Source organism: Vulpes lagopus, chromosome 10, assembly GCF_018345385.1.
Source record: "Vulpes lagopus strain Blue_001 chromosome 10, ASM1834538v1, whole genome shotgun sequence".
In the NCBI taxonomy this organism is placed as follows: Eukaryota; Metazoa; Chordata; class Mammalia; order Carnivora; family Canidae; genus Vulpes; species Vulpes lagopus.
The window spans coordinates 66,811,251-66,836,649 of NC_054833.1; the positions used below are offsets into that span (position 1 = coordinate 66,811,251).

Here is a 25,399-nt window from a genome sequence, read left to right on the forward strand (position 1 = left end):
TCCATTCATCTAGGCTATCAAATTTGTGGTCATAGAGTTGCTCATAGTATTCCTGTATTATTTTTCTGTAATTTGAAAATGATCTGCCTAGGTGTAATTGTTTTGAGCACTTATCCTGCTTGGAGTTCTCTGAGCTTCATGAATCTGTGGCTTGGTGTCTGGTTTCATTTAGGGAAAATCTCAGTCGTTTCCAATACTTCCCTCTGTTCCTTTTATTTTTCCTTCTCTTTCTGGTAATCCCATTACACGTTACACCTTGTGTAGTTGTCCCACAGACCTTGGATCTTCTGTTGTCTTTTAAAAAAAGAAATCTTTGGGTTTTTTTTTCTCTTTGTTTTGCAGTTTTTGAGGATTCTGTGGTTATGTTTTCTAGTTCAGAGCTTCTTTCCTCAGCTGTCCAGTCTACTAATGAGCCTATCAAAGGCATTCTTCATTTCCTTCACAGTGTTTTTTATTCTCTAGCATTCCTTTGTGGTTCATTGCTAGGATTTCCATCTCTCTTCTTACTTTGCTCATTTGTTCTAACATGCTGTCTACCTCTTCCACTAGGGCCCTTAGCATATTAATCATAGTTGTTTTAAATTTTCAGGCTGATAATTCTAACATCCCTACATGTCTGGTTCTGATGCTCGCCTTGTCTCTTCAAACTAGGTTTTTTGCCTTTGTTGGTATGCCCTGTGACTTTTTCTTGATAGTCAGACATGATGACTATCATGGGTAAAGGAACTGCTGTAAGTAGACTTGTTGGTGCTGTGGTGGTGGGGTGTAAGGGGAGGGAAGTAGTGTTCTATAGTCCTGTGATGAGGTCTCATCTCAGTCTCTGGTCTATGGACTCACCAGTGTTTCCCAGTTTCTTTCTCCTGCCTTAGGTGAGACAGGATGGCTCTGGGGTCTCCCTGCCCCGAGCTCAGTTAGGTGGGAGCTTAATTCCAGCAGAGAAAGCTCTGATTAAGTGGTTTCCCCTGAGGGCAAGCCTTGTTAGACCAGAAGTAAGAGGGGATTTTTCTCCACCGTTAACTATGAGCATCTGAATTCCCCAAGATCAGTCTAACCATATTATGAGCCTACCTCTGCGCAGATCCTGCTGGAATCTTTAACTCTGAGAGTTGTCCATAGTAATCCTCCAGCAAATTGCCAACCACAGTTCATGTTTTTCTGCCGTGACTGTGGTTTCCTCCAGCCTTCTGCTAGTGAGTCTCTTCGCAGATGAACCACAACTCCCTGTGTTTGCCTGTCTGTCTCTCTTATCCTGGGGCATCAGCTTGCCTTTGTCCACCTCTGTCTTTTAGATCCAAGAAAAATTGGTGATTTTTCAGTCTGTTCAGCTTACTTGTCGTTAGGGTAGAATGGCAACTTCCAAGCTGCTTACATGTGAAACCGGGACCCCGAAGTCCCCACGTAAGATCTTTAATACTATTTAAAAGTAGTAATAAGACAAACCTGAATACATGCCTCTGATTTTCTTTTCTCTTTTGTCTGAGTTTTTTTTTTTTTTTTTTTGTCTGAGTTTATATTTGTTTTGTTTTATTGCTCTAAGTTTAGGGAAATTTCCTTGATGTTTTCTTTTATTGAGTTTCATTTTATGTTCTCATATTTTTAATTTTTAGAAGTATTATTCTTATTTTAGAGTGCAATATTTTATCTCTGAGGACATTAATTACATACATATATTTTTAAACTTTTCTCTGGAAAATATTTCTTTTTTATCTCTCCCAGGTTGTTTTGGAGTCTGGTTTTCAGATTATAAATTCCTTCCTTGGATGTTTGGTAATTGTTGTCTACTCATAATTAAGAATGGAAAATTAGAACGATGTTTGAAAGCCTCCTGTGTAGTGGGTCTTAAGGACAGTGAGTCTACACTGGTGATTTATTATATATATGGCTTCTGTTTTGGAGGGCTGCTCACATCTTCTGGAGAAGACTCCCTTATACCACATTGGGGAAACTTCTGTTGGCTAAGGATTCTGTCTTCTTGGGTTTCCTAGGTTAAATAATGCTTCAATCAACTTTGTAACTTCTAAATTTTGTGGCTGTTAATTTGTCTATTCTTTTCTTCCTTGTGAATTTAGGCTCTTCTCTTTTCTCTCCTTCCCTAATATGGTATCATATAAAAATAACCATATAATTAACTAAAACCATTTAAAATCTTTTTATGGGGGCTGCCTGGTTGATGCAGTCAGTAGAGTGTGTTACTCTTGATCTCAGGGTCAATAGTTCAAGCTCCACATTGAGGGTGGAGCCTACTTTAAAAAAAATCTTTTTGTGGGTCTTTTTGTCCTTAGGGTAATCCCCATTAGGAATATCCAATCAATTTACTGAGCTTTAAAGTCACTTGAAAGTGACCCTTCTGCTGATAACATTGACAAGTTGATACATAGTTATGTATGACAAAGCATGATAAATATTTTGCTTCATTTTGCTTTTGATTCCTAGGGATACTTTTTTCTTTTTGATTTGATTTTGTTTCATAATTATGTATGGCTCCAAACTAAAAGCTACAAAATGAAGTACACTTAGTGAAATGTAGCCCCAATCCCTGCCCCATCTACCTTGTTCCCTCTGTTACCATGTCAGGAGATACTCTCTTTAAAATAGATACCTTCCTTCCTGACTTCTCTTCATTCTCTTACTCTGATTTATTTTCCTTTATATACATTTTAAAATATTTCGTTTGTTTTTAGAGAGCAAGAGAGCATGGAGCCTGATGCAGGGCTCGACCCCATAACCCCAAGATCATGACCTGAGCTGAAATCAAGAGTTGAATGCTTAACCGACTAAGCAACTGAGGCACCCCTATTTTCCTTTATATTTCTCATCATGCCTGCTGCTGTTACCTTCTTTCATTACTAGAATGGAAGCTTCATGAGAGTAGGGACTTGAGATGTGTTAAAATAAATGCATTCCTCAATTCTTATTAAGGGCCATTTAGAGAGATATTTGTGTTTGGAGGGTCCCCCCCTTTTGAGTATAGTTTAGCAGTATAACCTATCCTTTTATTTTTTTTAGTTTATATTATTTGGTCAACACTGCTATTTTATATCAACACATAATTATGCCTTTACAGCCATTTAAAATCACACAGACAATGTGATATAGTGGAAATATCAGTAACAAGAATGAGGTGCCCCTGCATTCTGAGCTCAGCTCTGTTCCTATATATAGATGGTACAGGAGTAGATGAAGATGGCCTATGGCATGTGCTACTGTGTTTGAGAGGCCCCAGTTTCCATTACGTCTTGTTCAACAACCCAGACAAGACAGAAAGTGTTATGCAGGATGGGGGTGCTCCAACATTGGGGTGAACTAGACTTAGTTTATAGTCATTTGTGCTAGAATGTGACATGTGTGTTCCTAAAATATACCACTCTGAAAAAAATTGTTCAATAAAAACCAGAGTTTATGGGCAAATTGGACTTAGGGGCATAACACTCAAAGCGTTGGTGAGAGATGTTGTCAAAAGGAACATGATAAAAATGTTAGCACAATTTTTACTGTGCATGTTAAATGGTGAAGAAATACATAACATTGAAATAAATAGAACCCTTTACCTTGAAAAGACCAGATGTTTGTTTATAGGAGTGGGCGCCAAAGGGTTGTAGCCTGTGAATTCAGCTCAGTGCAGTGTTTTCAGAGTTTATACTCATGGTTTTTAACCTGCTTTTACTCATGGAGGAAATTGCAACATAGGCAGGTGGTAAATCTGTGTTGTCCTCAGAGTTTTCCTAATAATGTTGGAACAATTTACATTTTTTAAGCAGGTGGAAGAACAGAACTGATGGTATTTTTCTCTTTCTCCTTTAGATGATATGCCAATGGGGACTGCTGGCAGACGTGCTTCAAATGAGTTTTTGGTGTGTGGAGGGTATGTTTATAAGTATATTAAAAGATTTTTCATATTTTGTTTTTTGTGAGTAAAGTTATGGAACTTTGGCCATGTTTTTTATTCTAAAGTTTATTCTGTTTCACAATTGGTCATTTCTTTTTTAAAAGTTTAAATTGTAGTAAAAAGCACATGAAATCTGTTGTCTTCACCCTTTTTGAGTTTACAGTTCAGTAGCATTAAGTATATTCACAATTTTTTGCCACTCATCTCCAGAACTTTTTCATCTTGCAAAATGAAAACTCAGCCCTCATTATGTAATTATTAGCACACCCCATTTCTCCCACCTCTAGGCACTGGTAACCACTGTTCTACTTTCACTATGAATTTGACTTATACCTCATATAAGTAGAATATACAATATATGTCTTCTTGTGACTGGCATAGTTCAAGGTTCATCCACGTTGTAGCATTTGTCCTAATTTCCTTTTTAAGACTGAACCATATCCCATTCTATATAATATATATATATATATATACTGTGTTTTGTTTATCCATTCATCTGTTGATGGACAATTGGATTTCTTCTACTTCTTGGCTCTTGTGCATAATTCTGTTATAAATATTAATGTGCAGATATTTATTTGAGACTCTGATTTCAATTCTTTTGGGTATATACCCAATATTGGGGTTGCTGAATCATGTGGTATTTCTACTTTTAATTTTCTGAGGAGCTGCCATACTGTTTTCCATAGTGGTTGTACCATTTTACATTCCTACCAACAGTATGGGAGGGTTCCAGTTTCTCTAGATCTTTAGCAACACTTGTTATTTCTGGTTTGTTTGTTTGTTTCTGATAATAACCATCTTAATGGGTGTGAGGTGATATCTCATTGTGGTTTTGATTTGCAATTCTCTGATAGTGGTTTTGAGTGTCTTTCATATACTTATTGGCCATTTGTATATCATTTGTTGTTGAGTTATAGTTCGTTATATATTTTGGATATTAACCCTTTATCAGATACATGATTTACAGATATTTTCTCCCATTTCAAAGATTGTCTTTCCACTCTGTTGATGTGTCTTTTGAGCGTAGAAGTTTTAGAATTTGATGTAGTCTTATTTGTCTATTTTTTGCTCTGTTGTCTGTTCAGGAAATCATTGCCCAATCCATTGTCATGAAACTTTTTTCCTATGTTTTCTTCTAGGAGTTAATATGGTTTTGGGTCTTATATTTAGCTCTTTAATCCATGTTGAGTTCATTTTTGTATATTGTATAAGGTAAGGGTCCAGCTGCATTCTTTGCATGTGGATGTCTAGTTTTCACAGCATCATTTGCTAAAGAGACTGTCTTTTCCCATCAAGCAGTGTAGACATCCTTGTCGAAGATCATTTGTCCATATATGCAAGGGTATGTTTCTGAGCTGTCTGTTCCATTCTGTTGGTCTCTATGTCTGTCGTTATGCTAAGCACATTGTTTTGATTACTGTAGATTTGAAGTCAGGAAGTATGAAACCTACTATTTTGTTTTTCTTGTCCAAAATTGTTTTGACTATTCTTTTCCAAAATTGTTGTGACTATTCAGGGTCCTTGCAGATTACAATATGAGTTTCTGGGGATAGGTTTTTTTTCTATCTGCAAAAAATGCCATAGAGATTTTGGTAGAGATGACACTGATCTGTATAGATCACTTTAGGTGGTATTGACATCTTAACAGTACTAAATCTTCTAGTTGATAAAGACGGGGTATCTTTTTAAGTTTTTTCCAGCAGTGTTTTGTACTTCTCAACATACAAATCTTTTACCTCCTTGGTTAGACTTATTTGTATTTTATCTTTTTGATATTATTGTAAATGGCATTGTTTTCTCAATTTCCTTTTTGCATTGTTCATTGTTAGTATATGGAAATGCTACTTATATCTGTGTGTTGGTTTCATATCCTGCAACTTTGCTGAATGTATTATTTTTTTTTAAAGATTTTATTTATTCATGAGAGACATAGAGGGAAAAGCAGGCTCCTTACAGGAAGCCCGATGCAGGGCTCGATCCCTGGACCTGGGATCACACCCTGAGCTGAAGGCAGATGCTCAACTGCTGAGCCACCCAGGCGTTCCTGAATGTATTAGTTCTAATGGCTTTTTGTGTGTGAACTCATTTGGATTTTCTACATTTAAGATCATGTTATCCATGAACAGAAATAATTTTACTTTTCCCATTCCAATTTGAATGCCTTTTATTTCTTTTTCTTGCCTAATTGCTCTGGCTAGGAATTCTATATTGAATAGAAGTGGTGAGGGCAGGCATCCTTGTCTTGTTCCTGATTATAGAGGAAAGGCTTTCAGTCTTTAACCAGCGAGTATGATGTTATGGGTTTTTATATATGGTGTTTATTATATCGAGGTAATTTTTTTCTATTCCTAGTTTTTAAAATGCTTTTTTATCATTAAAGGATGTTGGGATTTTATCAAATGCTTTTTCTGCATGAATTGAGATGGCCATGTGATTTTTGTCCTTCATTCCATTAATGCAGGGTATATTATAAATCACATTTGGTCATGGTATTTTGCATCAAATTTCATCAGGGAAATTGTTCTGTTTTTTTTTTTGTATCTGTGTGTGGCTTTGATATTAGGGTAATGCTGAACTCATTGAAGACGTTCAGGAGTGTTTCCTCGTCTAGTATGTTGGAACAGTTTGAGAAGTGTTGATGTTAATTCTTTAAATGTTTGGTAGAATTCACCCGTGAAACCTTCTGGTCTTGGATTTTTGTTATTGTTAGGAGGTTTTTGAATACTGATCCCATTTCCTTACTAGTTATGGATCTGTTTAGATTTTTCTCTTCATCATCCAGTCTTGGTAGGCTATGTGTTTATAGAAATGTATCCATTTCTTCTAGGTTACCCAATTTGTTCATAGTATTCTCTTAAAATCCTTTTTATTTCTGTGACATTAGTTGTCATGTTCTTTCTTTTATTTCTGATTTTGAGTCTTCTCTTTTTTTTTTAGTTAATCTACCTGTCAGTTTTGTTGATTTTTTTAAAATGCCAACTCTTAGTTTGATCTTTTTTCTATTTTCTCAATTTTGTTTATCTGCACTAATTTATTTATTTGGAGAGAGAGAGCACGAATATGAGTTGGGGGAGGGATAGAGGGAGAGAACTTTAAGCAGACTTCCCTGCTAAGTGCAGAGCCCAACACAGGGCTTGATCTCACAATCCATGAGATTACAATCTGAGCCAAAAGCAAGAGTTGGATGCACAACTGACTGAGCCACCCAGGCGCACCTAGTTTGTACTTTTTCTAATTTGAGGGATAAAGTTAAGTTTTTGATTGGAGGATTTTTTTTTATGTGAGCATTTACAGCCATAAAAGTCTATCTTAGCACTACTTTCCCTATTTCCATAAATTTTGGTATATTGTGTTCACACATTTTTTTCTCAATATTTTTAAATTTATTTTGTGATTTCTTTTTTGACCTATTGTTTAAGAGCATGTTGTTTAGTTTCTATGTATTTGTGGATTTTCTAGTTTTCCTTCTGTTGATGTCTAGTTTCTATCCATTTTGATTGGAAAAGATGCTTTGTATGATCAGTCTTTTAAAATTTCTTAATATTTGTTTTGTAGCCTAATATATGGTCTGTCCTGGAGAATATTTCATGTGCACTTAAGAAAAACATGTGTTGTTCTGTTGGTGGTGGGAGGAATATTCTGTATATGTCTACTAGATCCATTTGGTCTAGAATGTTGTTCAAGCCCTGTTTCTTTATTGCTTGTTCATCTGGCTCTTCTGTCCATTATTGAAAGTGGAGTATTGCATTGTTCAGCTGTTATTGTGGAATTGTTTATGTCTCCCTTCAATTCTGTCAATATCTGCTTCATGTATTTGGGAGCACTGATGTTTAGTGCATAGATATTTATAATTGTTACATTTTGTTGGTTAATTGATCCTTTAATTCTGTCCTTTTTTGTCTTTTATAACAATGATTGACTGAAAGTCTCTTTTGTCTGATACTAATATTGCCACTTCTGCTCTCTTTTGGTTACTATTTGTCTGGAATATCTATTTTTTTTTTAAAAAAAGATTTATTTATTTTAGAGAAAGCTTGGGGCTGGGAAGAAGGAGAGAGAATCTTAAGCAGGTTCCCTGCTGGGCACAGAGCCTGACATGGTGCTCCATCTCACATGAGATCCACGACCCTGGGATCATAACCTGAGCTGAAACCAAGAGTTAAATGCTCAGCTGACTGCACCACCAGGGCGCCCCTGGGATATCTTTTTCCGTCCTTGTACTTTCAGCCTAATAGGGGAGGATTTGTTATTGCTACTTTGTTAGTTTTACATATGTCTGTGGCTTTTTTGTCGGTTTTCTCTTATTACCCTTCTTTGTGTTTTGTTGATCTTGCTGTAGTGACATGCTTTGATTCTCATTTCCTATTGTGTATATTCTATAGATATATTCTTTATGATTACTTTGGGACTACCTAAAATATCTTAAAAGTTACAACAATTCCTTTTAAACTGATAACTTCAATTGCATACAAAAACTCTGCTCCTATAGAGAGTATACCTGCCCTTTGTTATTGATGTCACAGATTGCTTATGAGTTCCTAATAGTAACATAGATTTATAGGTTCTTTTGGTGCTTTTGTCTTTTAGATTATTATTATTTTTTAAAGATTTTGTTTATTTATTCATGAGAGACACAGAGAAAGAGAGAGGCAGAGACATAGGCAGAGGGAGAAGCAGGCTCCAAGCAGGAAGCTGGATGTGGGACTCCATCCAGGAACTCCAGGAACACGCCCTGAGCTGAAGGCAAACGCTCAACCGCTGAGCCACCCAGGCGTCCCTCTCTCTTAGATTCTATATAAAAATTGGGGCATGCTGGTCTTAAAAGAGAGGGGGAAATAGTGATAGCAGAACTACATAACAACTCTGAAAGGTTGTCTTCTGTCATCAGTCTGTTTCCCTCTACTTTGAGAACAGCGTGTCCCAAATGGGAGCTGCTCTTTCAGTCTACTTCCAGGGGTTGTGGGAGGGAGTGTAGAAAGGGGTTCAGAGAGAGGTAGTATTTTGAAAAGAATAATATAGTCTACAACAAGATGTTAAGTGCATGTGGAGACAAATTATTAAAAATACATTAAAATATGCTGTATGCAAAATTAAAATGGTTCAATGCAGGTACAAGACCTTCTTTGCAGAGCCATTAAAATTTTGTATCTCCATGTCCCAATAGCTATCATCTTACATGCCAGTCTTTGTAATGTTAATGGTAGTATACCCCGTTCTTTCCTTAGAACCTCACTTCTATTGAAATTATTATTATTATTATTTAAAGATTTTATTTATTTATTCATAGAGACAGAGAGAGAGAGGCAGAGACACAGGCAGGGGGAGAAGCAGGCATCATACAGAGAGCCTGACGTGGGACTCAATCCAGGGTCTCCAAGATCACGCCCTGGACTGCAGGCGGTGCTAAACCGCTGCGCCACTGGGGCTGCCCTTATTGAAATTATTTTGAAATATTTATCTCTTTGTAGGAAATTTTCTGACCTCCAGACAAAAATGATTCATTTCAGTAAAATAAAAGTCTGTTGTATTGTGGACAGACTGCTCAGTCTTTCTGGTATTCCACGCAGGTCAAAGACAACTTTCCACCTAGAGAATACTCTGAACTGCTGCACCTACTGGAGATGGGAAGGATGTGCTGGAGACTCAGGGCATACAATGACCTTCCCTCTCCTCTCCGTGGGCCTAGGGAGTCAAGTAACGGTTGAATTGTGTTATTAATATAAAGCTAGACAGAAAAGTGGCTGTAGTGGTCTTTACTAGCAGGAGCTCTGGGAATTTTTCCAGGGAAGACTTTGTAGATAAACAAGTCTGCTTGAAGGTTCTGTCCAGAGACGGAGACCACATTTATAGAACACCTGCCATGAAAAAAAAAAAAGAACACCTGCCATGGCTATTCATCTTCTCACCTGCTGAGAGAGGATTGCTTGAGATTCTCCAAGAGGTGTTTTGAATTATGTATGAAGCTGCTGAGTTTACTTCTTAGAGTAGTTTTATTATGTTCTAATTTCCCTTTGGTGATTAACAAGTACAGGAAAAATATTAGAAGTTGACAATGTATATGTAAAAAAAAATTCGCAGATGTACTTCACCAACAATTTACTTACTCACTGAATTGAGACAGTAGAAAAGTGATGTCTCTTCATTCACATTCTGATCCTTGATGGCTGTGCTGGTTGTTCTCTTATCAAGGAATTGAGCTTCTAAGGCCTTTGTGTGCGCTGGGTTACAGGCATCAGAGATAGTGAAGTCTCATAAAACTGTTTAGTTTCCAGTAGTAGAAGTTTTTTGTTTTGTTTTAATTTTCAGGTTATGAGTCAACTTCATAATCAGGTATATATATATTAAAATCACAAATCATTGCATTTAAAAGATACTTAATGTTACACTTGACACTAATAACATCATGTGTCGACTATACTTCAATATAGAAGGATGGATGGATGGATAGATGGATGGATAAATAAATACATGAAACTTAATGGCAATTACCTAAATGAAAAATAGAGCTTATAGACTAAAAGCTAGAAACAACAGTACTGACTATAGTGTGGTTAACACTAAAGGTTTAGTTTTCTTGCAAGATGAGAAGTCAAAATAAATAGTTGTTGCCTTCATTTCTGTGGCTCAAGGAAGTTGTCTCCAATTCTTTTGGCCTGTTCTTCATGGGTTAAAAGTAGCTGCTGAAGCTCCAGCAAGTATACCCATGTTCTGGGTAGGAGGAAAGAGGGAGAATAGATAGATTTCCATTTACATCTCATTAACCAAGAAAGGTATATGACTACACCCATGGCTGCAAAGGAGTCTGGGATGTGTCATAATTTCACTGAGCAAATCACCACCTTCCATAAAATTTGAGTTCTGCTAGTAAGAAAGACTGGGTGAATGGGTATGGAGGAAAGCAACTAAGAGCTTTATTATGGATGAGATTTTCTTTTTATTTAAATATGAAATACTCTAATATAGTGATACTATAGAAGATAATCATACTGTTTGTTAGATAAGTAGACCTACAATCTCTTTATATTTGTAATGTTGTAATTTGAGAAAAAGTGTTAGACTCGTGTGGCTTTTTTAGTATGATAGAAGGGCAGGGGGATCCCCGGGTGGCTCAGCGGTTTAGCGCCTGCCTTCAGCCCAGGGCGTGATCCTGGAGTCCTGGGATCGAGTCCCGAGTCGGGCTTCCTGCATGGAGCCTGCTTCTCTCTCAGCCTGTGTCTCTCATGAATAAATAAAAAAATCTTAAAAAAAAAAAAAAAAAAAAAGGAAGGGCAGAAAATGAAATAAATCTTTTTTTAAAGGTCCAGTATTGTCCCTGATGTTTTTTGTTAGTTTGTAAATTGAATTGAAAGGACATATTATTTTTAAATTTATGAAAAGCAAGGAAAGAGGCTATTACTGAAACCCAATACTAACACTTTAGCATGTAGACTTTAGATCAGTAATGTGCTTTGAGAATTGTACAGTGTTATTTTCAGTCTTTTTAAAAGTCAGAGTTCTTTGGGAATGCTTACTGCATTCATGCTTTTGTAAACATTCCAGTCATCTTTGCTCTTGAACTTCCTGTTCTTTTACCCAGCATATTTTCCTAGAAATATTTTTTCCCTCACATAATAATGAATAGCAGAATGTGAGCAGATGAAACTGAGTTTTGCCAACCTACAGACTTTTCCTATTGTTGAAGAGGAATGTTTTTCCAGATCTTGTTATAATTCTTTGTCTTCAGCATGCCTATGAATGCCTGAAGAGTTCTTTAAATGACTAATGTGATTTTTTGACCTTATTTTTGAGATGATCGTTTTTTATTCACATGGAAGTGATCATTTGGCTTCTTCTAAAATTTTCTCTAAATATCACCAAGGTGTCAAATGAAAGAAAAACAGTCTTACTTGGATGTCTTTCCTTTTTCAATAAATTATGGTTGCAGGCAGTGCCAGCCTACTGTGTCACCTCACAGTGAAACAGCACCAATTCCAGTTCCTACTCAGATACGGAATTATCAGCGCATAGAGCAGAACCTTACATCTACTGCCAGCTCTGGCACAAATCTACATGGTTCTCCAAGGTGAGTATTTTTTCTTTTCCCTTTTAAAAATTTTGTTGTTGTTATTGAAAGATCTATTGTGTCCATGGCTGACATAATCTCTTACATGTGTATATAATGAACAGGTACAAAACTGAATAATAAAAACTTTTGTAATGCATCTATTGAACTAAGCTATTTAAGCTTAGCTGGATAATAATAGTGTGATATGTATATATGATAATTCTTAAGAATTAAGGAAGAACTTGTTAAAGAAAATGAAATCTCACCAGTTATAGCAGGTCATTTACATATTATTTATTTCCTCCACATCCTGAAACCCCACTAATGTAGTAAGAACAAAAAGGTCTAAGTCCACAAAGACAAGGAAAATAAAGAATACCTGCTCAACAGGTGAAAGGTTTCAGCACACTTCTGGAAAACTGAAGGAAGATGAAAGAGGGGTGCCTGCTGTAGGAGGACGGGTGTCAGAGTGCTCCACAGTGCTCCCGAGACCCAGGTCTCACAGAGTTCAGAGAGGGCAGGGATGCAAGTGAGGCATAAGGCTGAAAACAGAAAAGTACAATCTGGACAGAGAAAAGAAAACTTATTTTAAAAATGTGTAGATTTTTCCCTTAGAAGTAGATTAGAGACTGCATCCATAATCAGAACAAAATGCTTTTGAAAACAATCAAAATCAAAAAGACCTCTTGGACATTGCAAAATGTAACTGAAATAAAAATAAATGTTGGAAGACAAAGTTGAGGCCATATGTGAAATAGATGAATCAAATAGGGAAGACAGAAACTATGAATAAAAATTATTCAAGTGTTAGTTAATGTAGGCATTCCAGAGAGAACAAGTAAAATGTTGAAGAAGAAAATATCCAGGAAATAATCAAGAAAAAGTTTTCTTGGAGAATACAAGATTTTAGATTAAAAAGTCCCGCCAAATTCATAGTTCAATGAATGGAAAAAGATTCACAGTATCTCATAGGATGAGATGAAAACTCATGAAAGTTTCTATAAAGGACATTTTGATAATATCTGTGAAAATTATTAAAGCATATATCTTTTGAATCCAGCACTTTAACTTCTGGTAACTTGTTCTGTAGATACACAGTCCTTGCCTGTGTACGAAGTTCCATATATACAGGTTGTTAATTGCTATAATAGCAGAGGATGAGAAATAAGCCAAGTGCCCACGAGTAAGTGACTAAATTATGAACATCCATCTATGACAGTGGAACGCCTTTCATAAAGAGGAAGGAAGCTCTGTATGCACTGAAGTAGAAAATTCCCCAAGGTATATTATAAAATGAAAAAAACAAATTGATAGCATTAGCAGTGGCGTTCAAAGTGTCGTTTGTGTGTGGCTCCCTTTCAAAAGCTCCATAAGGTCAAAAGTGTTTTCATAGTGATATTGGGACACTGTTTGCTTTTTTCTCACTATGTTGACACATGCACTAATGGTGCAAAAGCAGCGATGTGCAAACTGCTGGTGCCTTAAAATGCATCAAGGTAGTGGCACCCAACTGTGTGGTGATTTTTCATATCTTTTACCACCACACATTAGTGGTACCAAGGAATATGTTTAACAAACCGGTAAAAGTTACTATTTCTCTTTGAAAATCACAACCTTAAGTGGCTTGTGGGCATAGAGCCCTTTTGGCAAACATTGGAGTAGTTCTTTTAAGGAGAAGCACTTGTATGATTGTTCTAGTTGCAAGTTGAACTAGCTCCTTTTTTCATGGAACACCATTTTTTTTTTAAAGATTTTATTTATTTATTCATGAGAGGGATCCCTGGGTGGCGCAGTGGTTTGGCGCCTGCCTTTGGCCCAGGGCGCGATCCTGGAGACTCGGGATCGACTCCCACGTCGGGCTCCCGGTGCATGGAGCCTGCTTCTCCCTCTGCCTATGTCTCTGCCTCTCTCTCTCACTGTGTGCCTATCATAAATAAATAAAATAAAATAAAATAAAAAGAGTTATTTATTCATGAGAGAAACAGAGAGAGAATGAGAGAGGCAGAGACACAAGCAGAGGGAGAAGCAGGCTCCATGCAGAGAGCCTGACGTGGGACTCGATCACAGGTCTCCAGGATCACACCCTGGGCTTAAGGTGGCACTAAAATGCTGAGCCACCCTGGCTGCCGGAAACACCATTTTTTCATGAAAGAACAACTGAGCATAGGTTGTGGGCATCGGCAGCCATTTCGTTGAAAATGAACTAAGTCTGCCTAGTAAACAAGTGACATAAAATTTGAGCTCTAGAGCAAAAATTATAATTTTTAAAAACCTGTATTCACCACTGAGATCTTGACAGCTTTTGTTAGGTCTTTTTTTTTTTTTTTTTTTTTGTATTTTTTTTTATTGGAGTTCTATTTGCCAACATATAGCATAGCACTCCATGCTCATCCCATCAAGTGCTCCCCTCAGTGCCTGTCACCCACTCATCCCATCCCCCCCGCCCACCTCTCTTTCCACTTCCCTTTGTTCGTTTCCCAGAGTTAGGTGTCTCTCATGTTCTGTCACCCTCACTGATATTCTGTTAGGTCTTCATGGTCATTTCTGTTAAGATTTGTGGTGATATCTTGGTATGGATGAGACTTTTTGATATCATATGATGTCATTTTGGAATATCTGCATAACTCATGCAACCAACATTTTTCAAAATACCAAATGTTTAAAAATCCTGCATAGGTAAAAGATCCAATCCAAATACAAGATTTGCAAAAGATTAGAGCCTAATGTAATAGAGTACAAAATTTCATTGGCATGGTTTCAGATTCCACATTGCAACTATTCTTTTAGAAATTTCTGAGTCTTGGGATCCCTGGGTGGCTCAGTGGTTTAGCACCTGCCTTTGGCCCAGGGCCTGATCCTGGAGTCTTGGGATCGATTCCCACATTGGGCTCCCTGCATGGAGCCTTGCTTCTCCCTCTGCCTGTGTCTCTGCCTCTCTGCCCCTCTCTCTGTGTCTCTAATGAATAAATAAATGAAATCTTAAAAAAAAAAAAAAGAAGAAGAAAGAAATTTCTGAGTCTTGATGTAGTATCAAAGACGAGTATCACAAATATCTGAAAAGGCTACCAAAATATTCCATCTTTTTCTGGTTACATATCTGTGTAAGGCTGGATTTTCTTCATGTGCATTCCCCCATATATTGTGCTATATAAAAGATTGAATGCAGAAACAATTCTGAGTATATGTCATCTATTGAGCCACACATTAGAGAGATTTACAAAAATATAAAACCGTGACATACTTCTCATGAATTTATTTTGTTTGGAAGATGTAATTAATCTTCCTAATCTTACATTATGTGTAATAAGATTATTATTTTAATGAATTATTAATTACCAATTTTTTCAGTTTTAACTTCTCATACAGTAAATACCAATAGATATAAATTTCATAAATAAAAACTCTTGGCATAGGGTGCCTGGGGGGCTCAGTTGGTTAAGTGTCCAACTCTTTATTTCAGCTCAGGTCATGATCTCAAGCCCTGTGTTGGGCTCTGTGCTGGGCCCAACACCTGCTTAAGATTCTCTTTCTTTCTCACTCTCTGCCCCTCCACCACCATCTCTCTCCTTAAAAATAAACAACAAAAATCTGTGGGATATTCAGTAATTTTAAGAGTATAAAGGGAACCTAAAATTTAAAAAAATTTGAAAATAGTTGGTATAGTATATATTACCTTTGTTAAAATAAGATGAAAATAAGATTATATTTTCAGCTTGTTTGCTTGTATATGAATTAAGGAATTCTGGAAGCATATATTAGAAACTAGAAATAGTGGTAACCTTTGGAATAGAATTGAGGGAGTGTCAAGAATTAGGCAGACAAAAAAAAAAGAGACACAATACAAGGATGGAAGATGGGAGGGAGACTTCACGCCATATAATTTTATACATTTTATATTTGTTCCATGTGACTGTATTATATATTTTTAAAAATTCCACTCCATGGCATGTTGTTAGGAAGTTTTAGAAAAAAAGGACGAGAGTCCCAGAATATGCCAATAATTTTATTTTTCTTTTCAGATCTACAGTGGTACGAAGGTCTAACACCAGTCCTATGGGCTTCCTCCGGCTAGGATCTTGCTCCCCAGCACCAGCAGACACAGTACAGACAGTTGGACGAAGACTCTCCACTGGGTCTTCCAGGCCTTACTCACCCTCCCCCTTGGGTAAGGTGTAAAGCTGTTTTCAACTTTTTTTTCATTATGACAAATCTGACATGACACTACACTCTCTTTAGGAACATTGGCTCACAGTGAGTCTCAGCTGATGGGGAGCCATATCCTACCCCTCCAAATCTCTGCCTTACTCCCGACCCCCACCTGAGCATCTCTATACACATTTGTTGGGACGTCTATTGGGTTTGGGCCCTGAACGCACAAAATCAGAAACCTTAGATTAAAGTATGTTAAACACTCACCCTTTTTACCGCTCAGATTTATGAGGATTCAAAGACAGTAGTGTACAACGGCTCTGGCTTCTGCCCATCAGGGGCCTTCCAGCTCTGGGAGGAGGATGGTGACATGCAGTCTAGGCTTTTCTTTCTCTCCTGGAAAGTCTGCACAGCACAAGGGGAATGCCAGAACAAGCAGTGCAATAGCAGCAACAACAAAGACCCAACCAAACAGAAAAACGAACCTTAGACCACATCTTTAGTGAAACTGAGACAAAGGAAATGCTCCAACTTCAGAATACATGCAAGAGAGGCCAAAGCAGCTGAGATTGCAGAATCTGTGAGAGATAGCACTGGTGTGGGGGCATAGAGCAGGAGTGCAGAGAGAGCCCAGGGCGGTGGACCTCAAACTTGCCCTCCCCATGTGTGTGAATATACACACACACACACACATACACACACATTTTTATGTATGTTTTACTTCTAAAAGAAGAGCCCTCCGCCCTCTGGCAGAACTGCTGAGTAAGAGTAGGGGAATGTGAAGAAACTTCAGGAGAGGCAGAGTGAGAAGAATTGAAGTATGCCCGGAGTCCTGATTCAAGAAGCCAAAAAACCAATAATCATAATGATAATGTTTTTAAAAATGTGTATCACCACCTCACCTGTTGCAGTGGCTTTGAAGCTGTGTTTTAGCTGGAAAAATCTTCTGGGAGCAAAATCCTGGTCGTCCCTCAGCCTCTAGCAGCTCCCATGGCACCTCAGGGTCCCCAGAGATAGGGTCCAGGCCTTAATCCTTGCACTGGAAGAAAAGGTGCCCCCTTGGGATCTAACCTTTGCCTGCCTACTTAACCACTTGGTGGCCTCTTGTTTTTACAGATCTATGTCTCCTGTCTGCTTAAACTTCCCGGGCTCTCCCAGCTCTTCCTCTTGTTGGTTTGGGCTCTCAGAGGTAGCTGCAGAGACATGCCAGAGTCACTGGGGAGGCCCCTGTGATGAACATGGGGGGTAAGGGAGAGGGAGGAGTCTGAGGGAGCCCCTTCAGACCACTTGCAGCTCTGACCCCTGTAAGGGGGAGAGGAACATAGGAGGAGTGGGTACTGGAGCCTTGACTAGAGTAGAATTCTAAGAATGTTTTGGAGAGGCCCAAGGAGTGTCCCGGAGCACTCAATTGTCCATATCCTCTGACCTGCTTGAACTAGTGGTTCTGCCCACATGCAGCCATTGGCTGGGAGCAGCCTTGGGGAGCAGGCTTGGCAGGAGCATCAGAAACATGATGGATGCAGCAAGACAGCGGCTGGGCTGTCCATCACCTGTGTCCCTGAAGTTCCATGAGCCTCAAAACACAACCAGCTCTTTGTACTTCTCTCTTAAGTGGCATACCTGTTACAGGCCTCAGTTTGTTTACTTGGCTTTCTTTCCTGGTGATCCTTTTTCAGGGCAGATTATATGGTTCTTTTGATTGTAGTGTGTCCAGCCCCCAGTACATCAGTCCTCAGTAAGTGGCAGCTGCAATAAACCTTTGCTCATCAAATTTTGTAAACTATAATGTGCTATGGGGTTTGTACATGTGCTCCCTGTTTGCATTCTTCCTGGTTTTGAATCACCTCTCCTTCCTTTCCCTGTTTCCCGCTCATAGTTGGGACCATTCCTGAGCAGTTTAGTCAGTGCTGCTGTGGGCATCCTCAGGGTCATGAATCCAGGAGTAGAAACTCATCAGGTAGGAGATATATTTGGTATATTAATAATTTTAATCCTGTTATAAGTAGGTTTGGGTTATGTTTTTCTTCTCAAAGGAATAGAACTGATACAAAATATTCTGTTGTCCTACTTTTTAGAATCTTGGTCTGTTTTAGCATATCATATAGTCAATCAAATATCTCCTTTTGGGTATCTGATTCTTTTATGAAAATAAGTCTTGGGAATTAAGTAACTGAGATAAAAATTCATAGATAATGAAAATCAATCTAGAAAGGGAAATTTCATTCCTTTAATTAATACTATTCTTGGTAAGAGCAACCAGTTAGCATGAGATAAACAAGAAATATAGAAGTTTATTTACTTTATTCTTTTTATTTTTTAATTTTAGTTTTTAAAATTTTATTTATTTATTCATGAGAAACACACAGAGAGAGGCAGAGACACAGGCAGAGGGAGAAGCAGGCGCCATGCGGGGACCCTGATGCGGGACTCGATCCCAGAACCCCAGGATCACAACCTGAGCCGAAGGCAGACGCTCAACCACTGAGCCACCCAGGATTCCCAAGTTTATTTGCTTTAATGTAAAATATATATACTCCTGAAAAGATCCGTGCAAATCACACTGTTATAAGTCAAATTTTATTATATGTGCATTTGAGGAGTTGGCCAATTAAAGGAATCCTGTGTCACTGAGAAAAGCACTCTTAGTTTTTCATATTTCATGTTTCCCTAAAAATCTTCAATAACTTTCTCCAGATTTATAACATTTTGCTACTAATTTTATTTGTGTGTGCATATTTATATGCATATATACGTATACACACATGGCAGAACCCAGTTCTGAAATATTAAATACCAGATTTAGGATGAGATTAAGCTAGGAGTGGTTAGTAGCAAAAGTTCCGATTTCATTTTTGGGAAGATTATGGTTATATGTCCTTACCATTATTAGTGGTAATTTGTCATGCAAGAAGCTCCAAAGAATTTGTAACTGTAGCTCCAGCCTTACTTAGTAGACCTGAAGATGGCAATAACAAGGTTTGTGTGGGGGAATTCTCTTGCTGTTGCCAGCTGTTCACCAGATCAAGAGCCTATTTCTAGGGCTTTTAATATGGTGTCCCCTTAAGAGGCAACAGTATCTGTGGGCAGGTGTTTTCTTTGTAGAGAATATGGACACTTTAGGTTAAATGAATTTCATTAATGAAACTGATAAAAATGAATAAATTATCCATATATGCTTATAACCTTTTTAGACAAGTAAAATAAAATCCCAGAAAAATGTATTATGTATTTAGAAAAAAGGTTATTCTGGAAAAGTTTCTTTTAGCTGCTTATATGAGAAAAGAGAGTAATACATTAATATCCCCAAGTACATACATAAAAAATAGAAATCATTTTGTCCAGCATAGGTTTTTGTAGTTTTTATTAACTCTGGCCATTTATGATACAGTTCCCTTTTGTGCTAATCAGACCATCCATTAATCTGAGTTATCTGCTGGCTGCTGACAAAAGCAGCCAACACACCCATCACCATTACCTTCTGTCTCCTGAGAATACCAATGACAGTGTGCTTGTCGCTGTTTTGTAAAAGATGCCCCACAACAGTCTCTAGTCAGATACATAGTTTTTAAAATATTTCCTGAAGAACATGACATTCATTAGAATTCTCATTGTAAGAATTGTCTTCTCAAGTGTCTTCCCTGCATGCTGGGTTAACAATGCATGCACATCCTTGGTAGGTTCTCCAGTGCCACAGGCTCAGTCACCACAGCCTCTCCTGTTGGGCGCTAGACTGCAGAGCGCCCCTACCCTCACCGACATCTACCAGAACAAGCAGAAACTCAGAAAGCAGCACTCGGACCCTGTGTGCCCATCCCATGCTGGGACTGGGTACAGCTACTCCCCCCAGCCCAGTCGGCCTGGCAGCCTTGGAACCTCTCCCACCAAGCACATGGGGTCCTCTCCTCGGAGTTCTGACTGGTTCTTTAAAACTCCTTTACCGACCATCATTGGCTCTCCTACTAAGGTGTGTTTTATTAAACTCTTTTGTTGGTGTAATGACTTTGTTAAATTACCATTTATTAAATGGAACACAGGGTGCCAGATGGTGAGCTCAGGTTCAGCAGCAGACCACAAGAGAAACTGAAATAGAGAAGTCCACTACTCACATGTCCAGGCAGAAGTATCTGGCATGCCTTGAGAGGCCTGGAGAGGCCACACAAGGATGTCAAGGCACGAGCAGACAGAGAGAGGACCTGCGGCACATACCTTTATTAGGGTCTGGGGATGGAGTGCTTTGGGGTTCCTGATCTAAAGCTGGATTGATCCATTCAAACCACAGAATGGGATTCTGGTACACTCCATAGGAGTTTTATGTGTGCGACACACAGAGGGAGACTTTAGACCACCAGGGGGAGTCATATCCAGAATTTAACATCTACTCACCTACAGGCTGCTCTCCAGGGCCTGTGCTTGCCTGAGGGGCTAGTGTCAGTTTAAGGTCCCTGCGGGCCACGTGGCTACACAAAATGGATGCAGTCAGCAGTACTGTGGAGTAGCTTAGCTGGACTCTCAACAGCAGATCGTGAACTAGTCAGTACAGTAGTCCCCCTTGTCCCCAGGGGATATGTTCCAGGCCCCTCAGTGGGTGGAATCTGGAACCACAGATAGTATGATAAAGTTTAATTTAGAAGTTAGGCACAGTAAGAGATTAATTAACAATAATAATAAAATAGAACAGTTGTAACAGTATGCCACAAGAGTTATGTGAATGTTGTCTCTCTCAAAATACCTTCTTGTGCTGTAGCCACCTTTCCTGTTGTGGGGATTGAGGTGGCAACCTCGCTGCATGATGAGATGAAATGATGTGAGTGGTGTAGACATGTGACCGAGTGTTAGGCTACCAATGACCTCCTGATGATACATCAGAGGGAGGATCACCTGCTTCCATATTGAGCATGGCCACAGAAAGTGAAACCATGGATATAGGGACTACTGTACTTATGGGAAAGGTTCATGATGAGAACGGCTACAATGTAATGAGGACTTGCTATGTGTCAAGCACAGTCTAAGTACTTTACTTGCTAAATGCTTTATATACATTATCCCACTTATTCCCAAATAAAGGAAATTGAGGCTAGAGAGTGTGAATGAACTGTCCAAGGTCACAGAGGAAGAGTCCGTATGTGAATCCAGGTCCGACTTATATTCTGACTGCTGTGTCGCTCAGCCTGACAATTCTGAGTGCTGCATACATCATAGTAATCAGCTTACGTATGTTTCCTTAGACCACAGCTCCTTTCAAAATACCTAAAACTCAAGCATCTTCCAACCTGCTAGCCTTGGTTACTCGTCATGGACCTACTGAAGGGCAGTCTAAAGATGGGAATGACCCACGGGAATGCTCTCATTGTCTCTTAGTTCAAGGAAGTGAGAGGCAGAAGCCTGAGCAGCAGAACAAAGCAGTGTTTGGCAGGTAAAAGATACCATTTCCTTCCAGCTTGCTTGCTTGCTTTCTTTCTTTCTTTCTTTCTTTCTTTCTTTCTTTCTTTCTTTCTTTTAAGATTTTATGTATTCATGAGAGAGAGAGAAAGAGAGGCAGAGATAGGCAGAGGAAGAAGCAGGCTCCCTGTGGGGAAACTAAAATGGGACTCCATCCCAGGACCCTGGGATCACACCCTGAGCTGAAGGCAAACGTTCAACCACTGAGCCACCCAAGTGTCCCCTCTTCCAGCCTTCAATGGGAAAACTGTAATAGTATATATATTTCTATTATAAAGACAAACCAAACCAAATGAGTTTAGTAGCTGGGTTATGCCATGGGTTAATGATATGAACTGTATACATTTAGAAACTTTGAAAACCACTGGTGCTTCCTGTAACTGTGAATACAGAGCTGTAACTAAATTTCCTGAATGTTCTATGTCTGCTTTTTGTTTGGTTTATTGAAGTTCATCTTTGCCTTGAATTGTCTAGTATCTATTTTTTATCTCCTTATTCTCTGACTTCCATTAACCCTTTTGCGGTTCGGCTGAAATCCCCCTTATTGTCTAAAAGTCTGGGCTTTTAAAGTATACATTTCCATTATGAACATTATTTTTCATTCTAGATCTGTCAGTACTGGGAAATTATCAGATCAACAAGTGAAGATACCTTTAGGTGGACATCAGGGCAGCACAGACAGTTTAAATACAGAACGACCAATGGATATAGGTAAGAAAAATATGCTTTTTTCTAGGCAGGTAATTTGTTAGTATGTGCATTAATTTGCTATTATTGTTGCCATAGCACAAATATGGTGGTTTAAAACAATAGATACTTATTATCATGCAGGTCAGAGGCCTTTAGTGGGTCTCACTGGGCTAAGATCAGTATGTTGACAAGACTGCACTCCTTCTGGAGGCTCTAGGGGAGAATGCATTTCCTTGCCTTTTCCAGCATCTAGAGACTGCCCTCATTCCTTGGCTTGGGGGTCCTCTTCCATCTTGAAAGCTGACAATGGCCAATCTAGAGTCCAACTTTCTGCATTCCTATTCTACACATTTAAAGGACCCTTGTAATTACATTGGACCCATTGAGTAATCTAGGATAATCTCTTTGTTTTAAGGTCAGGTGATAACCAATTTTGGTTCCATCTGCAACTTTATCCTTTGCCATGTAATGTAGCCTATTCACAGGTTTCAGGCGCTAAGACATGGACATCTTTGGCTGGGTTGGAGGGCAGGAGAAAGTAATTATTTTACCTATCTGCTTCTGTTGACTGTTCAGACTCTTACCCAGATTTCTTCACCCACCCCCTGCCATTTTATCTTCTTTCTCAGCACATCAAGACAGGGGGTGCTTGTTGAGGTATCTTGATGATCATCAGTTATGAGTTAGAAGGAATTCTGACCCAAGATTGGTTTTTATTGGTAGGCTAAAACTGCCCAAAGTTAGCTAAAAACACACGTACTTGAGCATTTCTTAATACAGTGAGTAGAACCTATAAAAACAAAAACAACCATAGGTCACTGAGATCCCTTGGCATTTCATAGTTGTTTCAGGGACTCTTATATCCACAGACCCACATCTAGATTACTTGGACTACTTGTCAAAAAAAAAAAAAAAAAGACAAACCCAAAGGGTTGGTTGTAGGCCATGACCTAAACTTGTTTAACTGGATTTTCTAGGAATGGATTCTAGGAATCTGTATTTTTAACAAACTCCCCCCATGATTATTATATACACTTAAATTATTGACTCTCCCATTAGTGTCCAAAGAAGGAATATCTGGACCATCAAATATCTGATTGAACATGATTTCTAATCCAAAGAGAATACTCCACTCTTTCTTGTTTGCATGGTTTCTGAAGAGACGTCCAATGTAATTGTTACCCTTCTTCCTCTATAGGTGAGGTGTTTTTTCTTTGGCTTCTTTCAAGATTTTTTCTTTGTGTTTGATTCTCTGCAGTTGAATATGATATGTGTAGGTATAATTTTTTTGGTATTCCTCTGGCGTGGTATTTTCTGAGTTTCCTGGATCTGTGGTTTAGTTCTGTCATTAATTTTGGAAAATTCTCGGTCATTACTACTTCATATGTTTCTTCTCTTCCTTTCTCTCTTTCTTCCCCTCTGATAGTCCCATTAAGTGTATGTTACGTTTTGTAGTGTTCTACAGTTCTTGAATATTCGGTTTTTCATTCTTATTTGTATTTGCTTTCCAGTTTTGGAAATTCATACTGACACATTTTCAGGTTAACTGATTCTCTCCTCAGCTATGTCCATCTCTGGTGAGCTCAACAAATGCATTATTCATTTCTGTTTCAGTGATTTTGATTTAGAACATTTCCATTTGGTTCTTTTGTAGAGTTCCCATCTCTTTTCTTATGTTATCCACCCATTCTTACATGTTGTTTACTTTTTCCATTAGACCCTCAGCATATTAATCATACTTATTTTAAATTTCTAGTTTGACAGTTCCAATCTGTGCTATACGTGGGTCTGGTTCTGATGGTTGCTCTGTCTCATCAAACTATATTTACCTTTCAATTTGTCTTTTAATTTTTTTTTTAATAAAGCCTGACACGATATATTGGATAAAAGGAATTGAGTTAAATAGAATGAGGCTTTTTGTTTTCCTGGCTAGGAGTTTGGCTTTGCTTAGTGTTTACTATAGCAGTAAGTGTCAGACTAAACTTTTCTCCATTGTTTTTGAGTTTCCCTAGATACCCCTTTTTAAATAACATCTGATCTTGAGACACCCGGATGGCTCAGCAGTTAAGCTTCTGCCTTTGGCTCAGGACGTGATCCTGGAGTCCCCGGATCAAGTCCCACATTGGGCTCCCTGCCTGGAGCCTGCTTCTCCCTCTGCCTATGTCTCTGCCTCTCTCTCTGTGTCTCTCATGAATAAATAAATAAAATCTTAAAAAACAAATAACATCTGATCCTTGGCCTAACTCTATATATTTTCTTCTGAGGGTTTTATACCTTAGTTCTTAGATCTTAGTTCTTAGATCTTACTGTGATCTGCTTTGACTGACTTCTTATGGATGATGTGATGTAGAGGTCCAGCTTTATTCTTTTGTGTATGGCTATTCAGTGGTCTTGGCACTGTTCATTGAAAAGATTATTCTTTCTTCCATCGAATTGTTTTGTCAGTCTTATAAGTCTATTGACTATAAACATGTTTATTTATGGACTCCTAATTCTGTTTCATAGTAGTCTATGTCTATTATGCTGGCACCATACTACCTTGATTACTATACCTTCATAGTAACCAAGGAAATATGAGTCCTCCACCTTTGTTCTTCTTTTTCTTTCTTTCTTCTTTTTTAAGATTTTATTTATTTATTCATGAGAGACACAGAGGCAGAGTCATAGGTAGAGGGAGAAGCAGGCTCCCTGCAGGGAGACTGATGCAGGACTTGATCCTGGAATCCCAGGATCATGACCTGAGCCAAAGGCAGACACTCAACCACTGAGCCACCCAGCTGCCCCGGGTATTCTGCACTGTAAAATCACCATCCGCAAGAAGTCAGTCAAAGCAGGTCACAGCCATTATTTATTTGGATTTTTTTCCCTGCTTTTTTCTGCCTCTCCTCTCTTCCTGGTACCCCCATCATGTATATAATACACATTATGCATAGGTATACTTAGTGGTGTCTCCTAGTTCTTTGAGGCTCTCTTTCTCTTTGTGCTTCAGATTGCACAATCTCAATTGATTTATCTTGAAGTTCGTGAATTCTTTCTTCTTCTAATTCACATCTGCTCTTCAACCTCTGTAGTGAATTTTTAATTTCAGTTACAGTTCTTTTTAGCTCACAGATTGGTATTTGGTTCTTTTTTTTTTTTTTTTTTTTGGTTCTTTTTTATAATTTCTTTTTATTGATATTCTCTATTTG

At 38.4% G+C, this 25,399-nt stretch overlaps 1 protein-coding gene across 4 annotated transcripts in view; it reads left to right on the plus strand.

The window, feature by feature from the left end:
• The window catches only part of ULK2 (unc-51 like autophagy activating kinase 2), an 83,817-nt gene that overhangs the window by 43,223 nt on the left and 15,195 nt on the right, over positions 1–25,399 (plus strand). For all 4 annotated transcript variants that reach the window (XR_005990187.1, XM_041770443.1, XM_041770442.1 and 1 more), the window contains exons 14-20: positions 3,802–3,862; positions 11,814–11,951; positions 15,953–16,098; positions 17,959–18,039; positions 19,760–20,046; positions 21,308–21,495; positions 22,129–22,232. Coding sequence is in view for 3 of the 4 variants with exons in the window: in XM_041770443.1 (XP_041626377.1) it covers positions 3,802–3,862; positions 11,814–11,951; positions 15,953–16,098; positions 17,959–18,039; positions 19,760–20,046; positions 21,308–21,495; positions 22,129–22,232 (1,005 nt within the window). In the remaining variant the exon portion in view is untranslated. The remainder of the gene's footprint in view (positions 1–3,801; positions 3,863–11,813; positions 11,952–15,952; positions 16,099–17,958; positions 18,040–19,759; positions 20,047–21,307; positions 21,496–22,128; positions 22,233–25,399) is intronic.